General features: G+C 44.2%; 1 protein-coding gene across 5 annotated transcripts in view; it reads right to left on the reverse strand.

Moving 5' to 3' along the window:
* SPECC1L (sperm antigen with calponin homology and coiled-coil domains 1 like) overlaps positions 1–15,684 on the reverse strand; it is a 129,284-nt gene that overhangs the window by 85,567 nt on the left and 28,033 nt on the right. For all 5 annotated transcript variants that reach the window (XM_075897998.1, XM_075897997.1, XM_075897996.1 and 2 more), the window contains 3 exons: positions 8,775–8,964; positions 3,664–3,820; positions 239–1,869 (listed from right to left, as the gene is read on the reverse strand). In XM_075897998.1, coding sequence (XP_075754113.1) covers positions 239–1,869; positions 3,664–3,820; positions 8,775–8,927 — 1,941 coding nt within the window. In that variant the 5' untranslated portion in view covers positions 8,928–8,964. Of the gene's footprint in view, positions 1–238; positions 1,870–3,663; positions 3,821–8,774; positions 8,965–15,684 lie in introns of those variants that run through there.

Genomic DNA, 15,684 nt, shown 5'->3' on the forward strand with positions numbered 1-15,684 from the left:
GGTTTTATACATTTATTTTCCCCCTTAAGAGAACACATTTATGAGTAATCCAGTGCAAGTGAGCTTCAGTGTAAAAGATTCTTAAAAAGGACACAAGATCCATTGGAAATTTTTTTGAAAATAAGCACATTCTGGCAAAGCTCTAATTAGTCACATACAGCCAAGAACAAATTGAAAAACTAACGGCAGAGGGAGGCTTATACATGTAAGAAACCGAATTAAATAGTTTAATCACTACCTTAGCAATAGCATCCTGCAATCGATTGGCATCATTGCGAGTTAGAGCCAGCTCTTCTTGCAGACTGTTGGCCAAAGTCTCTGCCTTTTCCTTGTCCAGCCTGACATTCTCCAGCAAATCTTGTATATCTGATTTATCTCCAGAGTTGTGTATAGAGTACAGCTCAGCCACTTTTTGCTTTTCATGCTCCAGCTGAGCTTTTAGCCTGTTCATCTCAATCTGGTCACTGGCTACTGTGGCTTTGTACTCCTCTAAGGTGGCTGCTAGTGCTGCCTTACTTTTTTGCTCTGACTCAATAATTCTTTCCATATGGTGATTACGTTCTTTTAGTGCTCCTATCATTTCTTGGGCCTCTTTGTTATCTTGCTCTGCCATCTTCAAGGTGTTGCTCAGATGCTGCTGGACACCTAGCAGTTGCTCTCGTTCAAAACGAGCATTCTCAGCAAGGTCCATATAACGTTGCTCTAACTCCATATACCTCCCACTTTTCATATCTTCATCAATAACATATGAGATGTGATGGTCATCTAAAAGGGAACGGAAATATTCAATCTGTCGGCTGTAGTGTTCTAACTTGTCACTCTGCTGGCACAAGGATTCCATAAGAATTACTTTTTCCTCTCCAAGTCTTTCATTCTCACTGTTCAGTTCTTGAGTTATTTGTTGTAAATCTGCAAGTTCCTGAAGTGTTGCTTGAAGCTCTTCAGCTGTACTATGCTGGTTCTCTTCCATCTGATGTATCCTTTCTGTCAGACAAGCTACAGAAACTTCACTTGCATTGCCACTACTTCCTTTCCTAGATCTTTCTATACTTGGTACTCCTTCAGACTCTGAAGACGATGGAGCATCTAAAGCATCATCACTTGATGTAAGTGGCTGATAAACTTCACTGCACTCACTGTCTAAATTATCCATGGAGTTACTATGTTGATTGTCCATCAAGGTGTTTTCATCCTGACTCAACAAATCTTCCATTGAACCAGGAGCAGAACCTTCCACTGAAGATGTAAGAGTGCCACCACCATCACTATGGCTACCAGTTGTGATCTCAGGGCTCAAAGACTGGTAGTCAAAGAGCTTCTCCGAGTTGTCTAGCCTTTGTTCCAAAGAAAAACCCAATGCATTTAATCTGTCCTTCAACATTCGATTCTCATTCTTCAATTGGTTGAGTTCCTCTCGGATGGCAGTGTTTTGCTCTTGTAACTGCAATAGTGTAGACTCTACATCAGTTGGCTGCTGAACAATGGCCTCTTTTTCCTCAGATTTCTCATCACCCTCAGACTGATCTTCATTAAGGCCCAGCTGAGCACGCATATCTCTGAGTTCATTCCGCAAGTGTAAAATCTCCACATCCTTAGTTTTTGCTAAAGTCAGAAGATCTTTCACTTTAGCTTCCAAAGCAGCTTTGTCACTGATTTGATTGTCCGATTTGGACTTGCTCATCCGAACATCTGATTCTGGATTAGTACGACTACGGGAACGTTTTGCCAAAACGGTATCATTTGCTCCTTGTCCGGTCAAGGGCAGTTTTTTGCTTTGGTTCAGACGGGAACGATCGCGTATTCTTTCCCTAGAAGAGCTAGATTCTTTATTTCCAGATGAAGTGCTACGCTTGGCTGCGGAGCTCATACCTGTATGTTAAATGAGTTAAAATTAATTTTTTTAAACAAATCAGCAGCATAAGCACATATATGAAGTTACACATAAAACGATATGTTAGGATTATAAAATGGCTGACATTCTAAGCCACACTTTTGCAAATGAAGTATGTATAGTCTATGTGAGTCTCAAATAAGGCTTAAATATTCTTTACAATATCTGACAAGCTCCCTTCAAAAGAAAGAACCTACTGCTTGCAAGAGGAAAAGAGATTCTTCCTCAAAGTTGTTTTTTTTTATTATTTAAGGAAAAAATAACTATATGTAAGATACAGGTTGAACCTCTTTAGTCCAGAAACATCCATCATCTAGAATGATTTTAATCAGATGGCCACTTTTCATGGGCACAGCTAGGGATGTAGAAGTGTAGTCGATTAACCGATAAATTAAAAAAAGCTTATAGGTTAATGTTACAGACTACACACAATTTCCCAGTACATTTTTTTAGCAGAATGGCCAGCTGCCTGGCTCAGTCCTGGCTTGCAACAGATCTAGGACCTACCCCCACTGCAGCTCTTCATTTAAAGCATATTAGAAGCCAGGGAGGACAGGCAGCCCAGCTTGCATTGGGTGTGGGAGCTAAGACCACCCCCTAAACAGGGGCTGCCGCCACCCCGTTGCCTCTTTATCAGAGGCAGCAGCACAGGGTGACAGGTAGCCAGTCCACAAAACCACAGCCTAGTTAAGCCAGCTCCCCTCCCACCTGTCAGGGAGCTCCTCAGGAGTGAGGCTGGAGCACACTGGCTGCCAGCCCCACCTCCAGGGACTATAGAATAGTCAACTAACCAATAAGGTTACTCAGGAGATTACTTGACTATTCAGTTAACTGATATTTAACATCTGTAGGAATGGCCAAGTTTCCAGCAATCCTATAAAGTTTGTTTACAGTCACCAGGGCTCTCCATGTTCTGTGTTATTTAGCTCTAATTTACCTCTAAATGTCCTCTAACAACCCACTAAGCAGTGAGTGTTCGTAATGCTGCTACACAATATTGACCTCGCATGGTCCAGAACATTCTCTCGTTTGAAAACAGGCAGGTCCCAAGGGTGCTGGACTAAAAAGGTTCAACCGGTACTGAATATTCTCTTGACTTATAGATCATACACCCCTCATCACTTAGGTGCTGGAACACAACTCCCTTTTCAGAACTTCTATATTCTGATCCAAGAACAAAGTAAGTATTTAAAGTCTCACCAGCAGTACTTAAAAATACTGAACCAGAAAGCAGTAGTATCACTTTTTTACTGTAAGGTAACATACTTTGATTAACCTCATTGACCCCAAAACAAAAACATACATATGTCTACTAATAGTGTTGTGATAAACTACAGAAAGTCATACCTGTATGATGGGTTTACAAAATTCTTCATCCTTAATTACACACACACACACACACGAATTTTCTAGCCTAACACCGCACCTGGTATTGAAAATATTCATCCCCTATCTAAACCCAATAATGCCCACAATGGAGATTTTTCCAGAAGCATGAATTTATGCAAGCCATTGGTTCAGAGAATACCACTACTGAAAAAGATAAAATAACCAATAATAAAAAAAGTATAAGTAAGGTTTTACAGGTAAACATTTTATCAATACGAATGGGGTGAGAATGGTCATGAGTAGTGTGTTCTATTTGGATCTGCTTTTTCTGAGCTCTTTGTTATGTATTTTGGACACTGTCTATGGAAGAGTCACAATGGTTTCATAACAGAACAACAAAAAAAATCAGGAAACAACCCTTTGAGGTCAATATCTCCTTGTACCTGCAATAGTCTTGGGTTTATTCTCAGGGTTGTTCATGGTGGTCCCTGAAGCTGAAGATGCTGTGGATGCGCAGGTGCTCTTCTTTGTCTTGACACCATTGGTCACAGTCACTCCACCACCAGCCATCCCTGCTAAAAGGTCATCATTACTTTTAGTCTGAAAGGGAAAGAGACATTAACATAACTAGATATGAAGTGCAGGACTTGAAATTTTAACTCAAAGCTGTTATTATAAGTGAATTTTAAAAACATTTTAAGATCTTAAAAAAAAACCACAACACATTCATCATTATATCACTGCTTAAATAGTCACTATTAGTCAATCCACTATTCTGAGACACAAAGTTCATTTATGGACCAGCTTCTGTTGGTGAGAACATAACAGCCACACCAAAAGTTCATCTAGCCAAGTAGCCTGTCTTCTGACAGCGGCCAATGCCAGGTGCACCAAAGGGAATGAACAGAACAGGTAATCAAGTGATCATCCTCTATTGCCCATTCCCAGCATCTGGCAAACAAAGTCTAGAGACATCATCCTGCCCATCATGGCTAATAGTCATTGATAGGGCCCTACCAATTTATGACCATGGAAAATGAGTCATGGATTGTGAAATCTGGTCTTTTGCATGTTTTTACCCCAAATTTACAGATTACACAGAAGAAATGAGCATTTCTCAAATTGGGAATCCTGATCCAAAAAGAGGGAGCAGAGAAGTTGCAACGTTTTTGGGGGCTGCAGTATTGCCACCCTTATTCCTGCACTGCTGTTGGCGGTGGCCCTGCCTTCAGAGCTGAGCTCCCAACCAGCAGCCACTGTTCTCTAGCTGCCTAGCTCTGATGGCAGTGCTGATGCCAGCAGTAGCACAGAAGGGTAGCAATATCGTAACTTCATCCCATAATAACCTTGCAACCCACCCCCACAAGCACACACAACTCCTTTTTGGGTCAGGACCCCTATAATTACAATATCGTGACATTTCAGGTTTAAATAGGTGAAATCATTTTAAAAATCATATAATCGTGAAATTGACCAAAATGAAGAGTGAATTTATCCTTCATGAACTTAGCTTGTTTTTAAAACCTTGTTTGAGGCTTAACCTTCACGACATCCTCTGGCAAGGAGTTCTATTGATAGACTACACATCATGTGGAAAAAAAATACTTCTTTTGTTTTAAGCCTGCTGCCTATTAATTTTATTTGGTGACCCTTTGTTCTCATAACACAAGAACAAGTAAACACTTCCCCATTAACTTTCTCCACACAAGTCATGATTTTATAAATCTCTAATAGATCCTTCCCTTAGTCATTCTTTCCCAAGCTGAAAAGTCCCAATCTTATTAATCTTTCCACATAGGGAAGCCGTTTCATACCCTTAATCTTTTTTTTTTTTACCTTTACTGAAGTTTTTCCAATTCTAACGCATCTGAACACCGTATTGAAGATGAGAGAGTAGGACAGATTTATACAGCCATTTTCTGTTTTGTCATAAGTTCTCTAAGCTCAAGGCTGTACAGCTGCTTATGAAGCCCCAGACCTGCAGTTGCACCCCTGGACCTGCTGTGGCTGGGGAAGGGCACTGACTCCCTTCTCCAAATACAGCCCCAGACATATCTGAAGTGGCTGGGTAAAGGAACCAGTGCTCAACCAGTGCCCAATCCAGCTCCAGCCTGGACATGCTGCAGCTGGGGAAATGGACTGGTGTCCCAGCCCTGATCCAGTGCATGCCTAGACTTGCTGCTACCAGGGGACAAAAGACCCCCTTCTGGCCCTGGTCCAGCCCATCCCAACCCTGCTACTGCTGTGGACAGGAATCCTTCCCCCAGTCCTAGCCCAGCACTGCTGATGTTGCCGTGGCTGGAGAGAGGTATTTTTGGGAAGAGAGGGCTTGGGGGGGGGGGTCCAGCTAGATTCACTTCTTGCACAGGATCTGGTGTTCCACCTAGGACTAAATCTAGAATTGCCTCTCCTCTGTGGGTTCCAGGATTAGCTGTTCCAAGGAGCAGTCATTTAAGGTCTCAAACTCTCTGAAACTCCTTCTGAAATGTACCTAGTCAATATGAGGATAGTTGAACATTATTTTCGAGTTTTTTATTGCTTCTCTAATCTCCCTGAGCATTTCACAATCATTATCAACATCCTGGTCATGTAGTCAATCTCTCACTGTTAAATTCTTAGAGTTTGGAATCTCTCAAATGTTAACTTCCATCCTGTCCTCTTACCAGACGGAGAGAATCTCCGTTAATAGATCCTCCCCTTAGGGATCTCTCTGTCTAAACCATGAGCTCCTCCACACCTGTCAGCTTTCCCGCAGCCCTTGATATTTAAAAGGTTGTAGAGCAGTTTTTAAACTAAGTGACAGCAAACTGATTTTACTTTGGCTTAGTAAGAGCCCCTCCTTCCTTGCATAGGCTCCTCCTTTCCCAAAGAATTCCCTAGTTCCTAATAAATCCAAATCCCTCCTTCCTACACTATTGTCTTAGGCAGGACTGCAGGGTCTAAATGAGTGGCTAATTGGCCCTGTGAGTTGAACTAAAAACATTTCAGAGAATGGAGGTCCTGGGCTTCAATCTCTCTTACCTTGCTGCCCAACTTTGGCCCCCAAGATCTCTCTTCTATCCTTCTCTGCATGGTTACCTAATTAATTATCCTACATGTGCCATAACAACAGGATCCTCCCCAGCACTACACAAGCCTATCTAGATGCCTCGACAGATCCACAACCTTTATTCCAGGCCAGCAAATTATCATGCATTTCTCCCAGCCATCATAAACGTAGGTATCTAGGTCTCTATTGATTAAATCAACCATGACTACTATTTCTAATAACTGGAGTTCCCTCCCCTGAGAGGATACCCCAACATCATGTGGAAGGACTGTCTCAACTATGGGATCGTTTTCCTCTTCTCTAGTTAGATGTTCTCCTTCACTTCAACTTTCATCCTCCTCAACAACATCATTCTACTGTGTTCCAGAAACTCTCATCCATGGTAACTGTCTTCTGTAGCTCCTCCAGTTGAGCCACTCTGATATCCAAATCCATACATGATCTCAGATGGCTAGATGCTCCATAAATTGTACATGCTGCACTGGGTGAAATTAACTGGATAACTCCCATTCTGTTCCTGGACTTCTGCATGCATTCTCTTTTTACTCACTGTTTTGTCACTGGGGGATGTTTTTGGCTTTAAATGCATTTAGTTCTAGTTCCAGCCTCCAACTACCTCGCAAAACTCCTGTTATCCGCTCCTACACCCTACCTCCTCTGATTGCTTAGGAGCTGGCTCTTTAAAGCCCTGGTCTTGTTGAGTAGCCCTACTCTCAGGGAAAAGTGAGAGCTTCTTAAGGAGGTTTTGTTCCCAAAGCTCTTTAGTACAGGAAACCCCTGAGTTCTGACTGCCCAAGTTCCAATCCCCTGCACTTACAACTATTTTTTAAAGTGTGAAAGGGGCCATAAGCCCCCAACTTACGGCCTCGGCCTTCATTTGACATGGCGCACGGTGCCTATCATCAATGAGGATTCAAGTTATAACACCCCTGTCTTGTGACACTTCCCCAGGAACCAAACGCATTGCAATTCGGGCGTCATCTGTACCCCATCAGCCCTGGAAACAACTAAGACTGAACAGGAAGAAAGTTGAAGCCCAAGCTAGGAGGTTGCCTGGCTTGTGAGAAAAGAAAAACTGTTAGGGTGACAAGTCTAAGAGGGGTAGCCATGTTAGTCTGGATCTGCAAAAGCAACAAGGAGTCCGGTGGTACCTTACAGACTAACAGATGTATAGGAGCATAAGCTTTCGTGGGCAAAGACCCAGCAAGTGGGTCTTTGCCTACGAAAGCTTATACTCCTATACATCTGTTAGTCTGTAAGGTGCCACAGGACTCCTTGTCACTTTAGCTAGGTTGAGAAATTGCGTGTAACATGTTTAAGAGCATTAAGCTTAGCAGCTTATTTTGTTTTATTTAGCTAGTGATTTACTTTGATCTGTCATTTGTAACCACTTAATACTACTTTTTGTACTTAATACAATCATTTTTATTTACTTTCAAACCTAGGGTAAATAACTGTTACCCGGGAGAGAAGAAACAGCTAGGTATACGTCTTTAAATTTGAGGCCAAGGGAGCCAGGCTGTCAGCAGACTGGATTAAACCTAGACCCTTAGGGGCTAAGGCCATGACTATCTACAGCATCAACTAAAAGCCAACTCACTCTTAGCTAAGGCTGTTGAGCAAACTTCACTCCCTGTAGCAGTCTCAGAGCCTCTGGATTACATACTTGCTCCAGCTGAAAAAGCGCATCCCAAACTTCAGAGACTTCCCAGCAGTTCATCCAAGACAAACATCGACTTATAATACAAAAGGACCCAAATCATTGGCAGGTGGGATGGAATCTGAAACTTTTGGGGTGAAAAATGTTTTATATCTATGTGTGGAATTAATTTTGTTATGTGCACCAATATGGAGATGATGTGCTACACATCCCCTCTATACTGATGCATATAAAGTTCATTCTGCACATGGACGATTTCCAACAGAGGTGGGGCTGAGAGATTCAGAGCATGAAAGGGCCTCGGGGTTAGGGGAATGAGGGCTCTGGTTGGGGATGAGATAGTTGGAGTGCAGGATGGGGACTCAGGACAGGAGAGGGGGTGGGAATGCAGGGTCTGAACAGGAGTGGGCTCAGGATTGGGCTGTAGGGTCTAGCCATACTTATCACACCCTATCATCACTCCCCATGAGTCTGTCAAAGAAAGTATTTAAAGAGCAACACATGGCACTCCCTCTCAGAGCAATAATAATGCCCAGTGGAAGGCAGCTCAGTTTCCATGCTGCCCTTTTTACAGAAAAGTTAGGAAAGTTATAAGTTTCACAAAACACACTCTTTCACCATGGTACACATCAAAAGCAGCAAAATTCAATGACCACAGTTAGTAATCTCTCATTCTGTCCTGTACTGTATAATTATGAAGATTCTCTTCATTCATTGAGAGATCATGAAGCCCAGTTTTCCACTGAATTAGTGTACTTATTTTAAAATTCTAACCTTCCACATCCTTTACTGACAAAAAAAAAAACAAACAAAAACAAAAAACAAGGCAGTCTATGGGAGGTTACCTTCAGCAGGGAAGTTGATGTCCCAGTTTTTGAAAGTTTTGTTACTGTAGACACTGAGGAGCTGTTTTCTGGTTTGATTTTTTCTATTGTTTGAGTTTTATTTATTCCAGGCACTTTGGGCACTGAGCCAACAGACCTACTTGCTTTCTTCATTCTGTGCTGCCTCTTTCTGATGCATTTACAAACAAATCTGTGAACATAAAAAAGAAAGTTAGAGAAGTGATAAACACAAGACAAATAAGATATAGCTCTTAAATGATGTTTTAAATCAGCAGCCCAATGACACCAACAAGCATAAGCCAGAGACAAATTGTACATATGACTGAGAATTTCCACAGTAGAGATTTTTGCCAAAAACTAAGTACTCCAAGCAACTGCAACAAGGAGTCTTGTGGCACCTTATATACCAACAGATGTATTGGAACAAACTTTCGTGGGCAAAGACCCACTTAGGAGATGTCACATGCATCTGACGAAGTGGGTCGTTACCTACGAAAGCTTATGCTCCAATACAACTTAGTCTATAAGATGCCACCAGATTCCTTGTCGCTTTTGCGGATCCAGACTAACACGGCTACCCCTCTGATTCTCAAAGCAACCGGACTCCCGATTTATAGGTTTAAAAATGTCTTCAAAGTTTCTTCCTGCAAATAGCATTGAACTGATGACAGATTATAAATGACACACATAATCCTGCTTTCTTACCAACAAAAACAAGGTTCCCCTGGACAGTGACAGTTTTATTCTGACTGAAAGGAAGAAAAATACAATAGAGTACTCTCTGCCAACCAGCTGATGAATGATTATCAGCACTGTCCTTGGAGAAGAGAATGTTCTCTCTGCCTAGCTGAAAGAAAGTGTCACAAAGCTTCTTTCAGTTAGAAAGGAAACACAATGATATATAAACATGAAGACTTGAAAATCCACTCCCCCTCTAAACAGTTGTAAAGAGAAAGTTGTCCCTGGCATGCATGGAAGTCCAGTCACATAGAGTTCGGAAGAAATTATGTTCCTAGTTCTTATGATTGGGAAGATGATCTTCTGAATGGAAGCCAAACATAAAACTGCAATACTGTCTTCCTGAGTCTGGAGACAGGCAGCTTCAATGCTTTGGTTGCTGCTAATAGTGTTTTCTTACGTGTAAAAGCAATCACTTTCCCTGCTACAATTCCAAATATGTTGAGTAGGGATGTTAAGCAGCAATTAATTTGCTAGTCCAGTAGTCAATGGAATTTCCATCAACTACTCACCCAGTCAGTTAAGGAAGGACAGTTTCAGCATAAGCCCTCTCAATTCTCCCTCCCCCACCACCACCCCAGACACACTGCATTCTTAAAGGGACAGAGGGGAGCCAGCATGCAAAGATGCTGGCTCTGGTCCCCCACCAGATCTCAGGACAACCCCCCCCACACACACACACATGCATACTGCCATTGTGCATTCTGAAAGGAACAGAGCAGCCAGCCCCCCATGTCTTAGCACAATCCCTCCTCACTTCACTGCCACTGAATTCTTAAAGGGACAGAGAAGCCATAGCCCATCCCATGGGTCTCTCACTTTAAGAGCGCAGAGTGGCAATGGAGGGCGGGGGGGTGTGGAGGATCTTGTGCTGAAAGCAGCCAATTGCACAGGTTTTCAGCACAAGACCCTCCATACACCCCCGCCCTCCGTTGCCACTCTGCGCTCTTAAAGTGAGAGACCCGTGGGACGGGCTATTGCGTCTGTCCCTTTAAGAATTCAGAGTGGCAGTGGAGTGGGACGTTGTCCTGAGACTCAGTGGGGGAGCCAGCTTCTTTGCATGTTGGCTCCTCTGTCCCTTTAAGAGTGCAGAGCAGTGACAGAGGGAGTGGGGGAGATTAAGTAGTTGTTAGTGCTACCCAATAAGCTCTTGCTTATCAAGTAGTACTTGACTATTTGTTCATGTCCCTAGGTCAGTGGTCTCCAACCTTTCCACACAGATCTACCGCCCTGCCCCTTCCTTGAAGCCCCGTCCCTTCCTTGAAGCTCTATTCTCCTCCTCTCCATCACTTGCTATCCCCAACCCTTATACCGCTGCTTTTTTCCCAAAATTCTTCTGTAGAAAGAGGTTTTTCCAACATTTGGCCTGTCTAGACTGGACCAAATGTCAGAAAAATCCCTTCTTTTGGAAGCCCCCTTATTCCTTGTGGAAAGAGAAATATGGAGGTGACCGAAAGATCATGTTTGCTATTCCACTAAAAAAAAAAGTGGAAGAACAAATGCATCCATGGATGCAGAAGAGTTTTTCTGGGATATCTCCGGAATCCTGAAAAACTCCTGCAGTCTAGCCGTAACCTTGCTGGGTTGAGACAGGAGGTGAAGGCTCCGGGGTGGGAATCATAGGACTGGAAGGGACCTCGGGAGGTCATTGAGTACAGTCCCCTGCCCTCATGGCAGGACCAAATACTGTCTAGACCATCCCTGATAGACATTTATCTAACCTATTCTTAAATATCTCCAAAGATGGGGATTCCACAACCTCCCTGGGCAATTTATTCCAGTGTTTGACCACCCTGACAAGAAGTTTTTCCTAATGTCCAACCTAAACCTCCCTTGCTGCAGTTTAAGCCCATTGCTTCTTGTTCTATCCTCAGAGGCCAAGATGAACAAGTTTTCTCCCTCCTCCTTATGACACCCTTTTAGATATCTGAACACTGCTATTCTGTCCCACCTCAATCTTCTCTTTTCCAAATGAAACAAGCCCAGTTCTTTCAGTCTTCCCTCATAATTCATGTTCTCTAGACCTTTCATCATTCTTGTTGCTCTTCTCTGAACCTTCTCCAATTTCTCCACATCTTTCTTGAAGTGCGGTGCCCAGAACTGGACACAATACTCCAATTGAGACCTAACCAGCGCAGAGCAGAGCAGAAGAATGACTTCTCGTGTCTTGCTCACAACACATCTGTTAATGCATCCCGGAATCATGTTTGCTTTCTTTGCAATAGCATCACACTGCTGACTCATATTTAACTTGTGGTCTACTATAACCTCTAGATCCCTTTCTGCTGTACTCCTTTCCAGACCGTCGCTTCCCATTCTGTATGTGTGAAACTGATTGTTCCTTCCTAAGTGGAGCACTTTGCATTTGTCTTTATTAAACTTCATCCTATTTATCTCAGACTATTTCTCCAATTTGTCCAGGTCATTTTGAATTATGACCCTATCCTCCAGATTAGTTGCAATCCCTTGGTATCATCTACAAACTTAATAAGCATACTTTCTATACCAATATCTAAATAGTTGATGAAGATACTGAAGATGCCACTTGTTATGCCTTTCCAGCAGGATTGTGAACCATTAATAACTATTCTCTGAGTACGGTTAGCCAGCCAGTTATGCACCCACCTTATAGTAGCCCCATCTAAGTTGCATTTCCCTAGTTTATAGATAAGAATATCATGCGAGGACATATGAAACACCTTACTAAAGTCTAGGTATACCACATCCACCACTTCTCCCTTATCCACAAGACTTGTTATCCTATTAAAGAAAGCTATCAGATTGGTTTGACTTGATTTGTTTTTTACAAATCATGATGGCTGTTCCCTATCACCTTGCCACTTTCCAAGTGTTTACAGATGATTTCCTTAATTACTTGCTCCATTATCTTCCCTGGCACAGAAGTTAAACTAACTGGTCTGTGGTTTCCTGGGTTGTTCTTATTTCCCTTTTTATAGATGGGCACTATATTTGCCTTTTTCCAGTCCTCTGGAATCTCTCCTGTCTCCCATGATTTTCCAAAGATGATAGCTAGAGGCCCAGATACCTCCTCTATCAGCTCCTTGAGTATTCTAGGATGCATTTCATCAGGCCCTGGTGACTTGCAGGCATCTAACTTTTCTAGGTGATTTTTAACTCGTTCTTTTTTTTTATTTTACCTTCTAAAATTACCCCCTTTCCACTAGCATTCACTATGTTAGGCATTGCTACAGACTTCTCGGTAAAGACCGAAAGAAAGAAGTCATTGGGCATCTCTGCCATTTCCAAGTTTCCTGTTACTGTTTCTCTCTCTTCACTGATCAGTGGGCCTACCCTCTCCTTGGTCTTCCTCTTGCTTCTAATGTATTTATAAAACGTCTTCTTGTTTCCTTTATTCCCGTAGCTAGTTTGAGCTCATTCTGTGCCTTTGCAATCTTGCCCCTGCATTCCTGTGCTGTTTGCCTATATTCATCCTTTGTAATTTGTCCTAGTTTCCATTTTTTTTTTTTTTAATATGACTCCTTTTTTATTTTGAGATCATGCAAGATCTCCTTGTTAAGCCAAGCTGGTCTTTTGCCATATTTTCTATCTTTCCTACACAGCGGAATTGTTTGCTTTTGGGCCCTTAACAACGTCCCTTTGAAATACTTCCAACTCTCCTCGGTTGTTTTTCCTCTCAGTCTCGATTCCCATGGGACCTTACCAATCAGATCTCTGAGCTTACCAAAATCCGCTTTCCCGAAATCGACTGTCTCTATTTTGCTGTTCTCCCTTCTACCCTTCCTTAGAATTGTGAATTCTATGGTTTCATGATCACTTTCACCCAACCTGCCTTCCACTTTCAAATTCTCAACCAGTTCCTCCCTATTTGTTAGGATCAAATCTAGAACAGCTTTCTCCCTAGTAGCTTTTTCAACCTTCTGAAATAAAAAGTTGTCTCCAAAGCAGTCCAAGAATTTATTGTATAGTCTGTGCCCCACAGTGTTATTTTCCCAACATATATCTGGATAGTTGAAGTCCCCCATCACCACCAAATCTTGGGTTTTGGATGATTTTGTTAGTTGTTTAAAAAAAAAAAGCCTCATCCACTTCTTCCTCCTGGGTAGGTGGCCTGTAGTAGACTCCTAGCATGACATCACCTTTGTTTTTAATACTTTAGTCTAATGAGGGATTTGGGTGTGGAAAGGGGTGAGAGGTGCAAGCTTTGAGAGGAAATCTGGATTCAGGAGAAGGTAGATATGGGGACACTGGCTTGGGAAGAGAGCGCCAGGCCGGGCAGTGTTGGGGTCAGATGTAAGGTTAGGGTATTAAGCAAGCCACAGACTTCTGGATGTGAGGGTTCAGGAATTTGGGTTGGGGTATGTGAGGGGCACACAGCAGGGGGTTCCAGTAATATGATAGGGTCAGATGTAGGATCTGGGGGAAAGGGGAGCGCAGGAGTGTTATGATGCTGTGGCCAGATGGGTTCTTGGCCCCAGTTTGGGGTTTGTTGGCCAGGCTTCATTTTTAAATAAAATACTGTCAAACAAAGTTTCTGCATTGTCTACTTCTGAAAAGGGCAGGGAACCTGTCTTGAGTCAGGGGTCACTGACTCAAGAAAAAAAAAAGTCAGTTGGGGCCACACAAGTGAGATGCAAAAAACCATCCTCCATCCCCACCCCCTCAAGCTTCACTAATGTGGCCCCAACTGTATTGGTGGGAACAGGGGACATAGTACTGAGGAAGGGTGCTAGTGAGTGCTTTGGCAGGGGACAGGGTGCCAGTGGGGACAGAGTTCTGTGGCCTGGGACAGGGGAATGGGGACAGAGTTCTGTGACTAGGGAGAGGGAACTGGGCAGTGGGGAGAGGGAACGGAGGAAGAGGGAACAGGAAGGGGGGCAGTGGAGGCAGAGAGTCCCCTGCATCTGCCTCCTCCCAGGATTCTCCCCGCTCCCCCCCACGGGAAGCCAGCATATGCCTCCTCAGGGCCCAACTCACCCCCCCAGCACAGGGAAACCCCATGCGTGCCTGTCCTGGGGCGGATTTCTCCCCCCCTTCCCCTGACCCCGCCCCCGCCATGAAACCCCACGCGTGCCTGCCCCAGGGCTGACTCACCCCTCCTGTGAGGTGCAGGGAGCCGATGCTCCCTCCCACAGTACACCCGGCAGAGCAGCTAGCTCACTTCCAGAATCACCGGAAGCGGTGCAAAGCTGCGGGACTTCTGTCTATTGCTGGGAAGCCGACACCACCTCCATTTTCACTTGAGGTAAGTAGTGGGGCTTCTCAGGGGTGGGAGGGAAATGGGGGCGGGGCGGACAGGATGCCTTGCGATCGACTGGTTGAGGCCTCGCGATCGACTTGTTGGTGACCACGGCCCTAGGCCGAGAGCATTTGAGAATTCCAATTTCACCCTGCTAGGACATGAAAAACCTGCTATTCATAAGGGTTGACAACTCAAAATAGAAAAAGGCAATAAAAAAAATAGGAAAAGGTAGGATAATGGAGATCTATCCCTTAGAGCAGCCAGGGAGCTGAGTGAGGACTGAAAAGAAGGGAACGTTCCTTACTCTTTTGGGAGCCAATTGGCGGTAAAAATAGCTACTGCTACTCATTCCTTCCCAGTTAAGAGACTCTGGAGTTGGAGAAGAGAGAGAAAGAAAGCTTCCACTTCCTTTCAGCAACCATAAAGTCAAGGGAATAAGGGAAATAGGTATCTAGATGTATCTGTCTCATTATATATTGCTGATCGGAAATACAGGCAGTCCCCGAGTTACGCGGATCCGACTTACGTCGGATCCGCAGTTACGAACGGGGCACTTCCTCTCCCTGGTCTCGAGCAGACCAGGGAGAGGAAGCAAAGCGGCGGCGGAACGCGCGGCCAGCTGACAGCCCAGACGCGTCTGGGCTGTCAGCTGGCCGCGCGCTCCGCTCTGCTCCCCCCCCCCTCTGCAGACCAGGGGGGAGGGGGAGCAGAGCGGAGCAGAGCAGAGCGGCGGAACGCGCAGCCAGCTGACAGCCCAGACGCTTCTGGGCTGTCAGCTGGCCGCGTTCTGCCGCTCTGCTCTGCTCCGCTCCGCTCCCCCTCCCCCCTGGTCTGCAGACCAGGGGGAGGGGGAGCAGAGCGGAGCATGCGGCCAGCTGACAGCCCAGATGCGTCTGGGCTGTCAGCTGGCCGCGCGTTCCTCCGCTCTGCTGTGCTCCGCTCTGCTCCCCC

This window comes from Pelodiscus sinensis, chromosome 15, assembly GCF_049634645.1.
Source record: "Pelodiscus sinensis isolate JC-2024 chromosome 15, ASM4963464v1, whole genome shotgun sequence".
NCBI classification, from domain to species: domain Eukaryota; kingdom Metazoa; phylum Chordata; order Testudines; family Trionychidae; genus Pelodiscus; species Pelodiscus sinensis.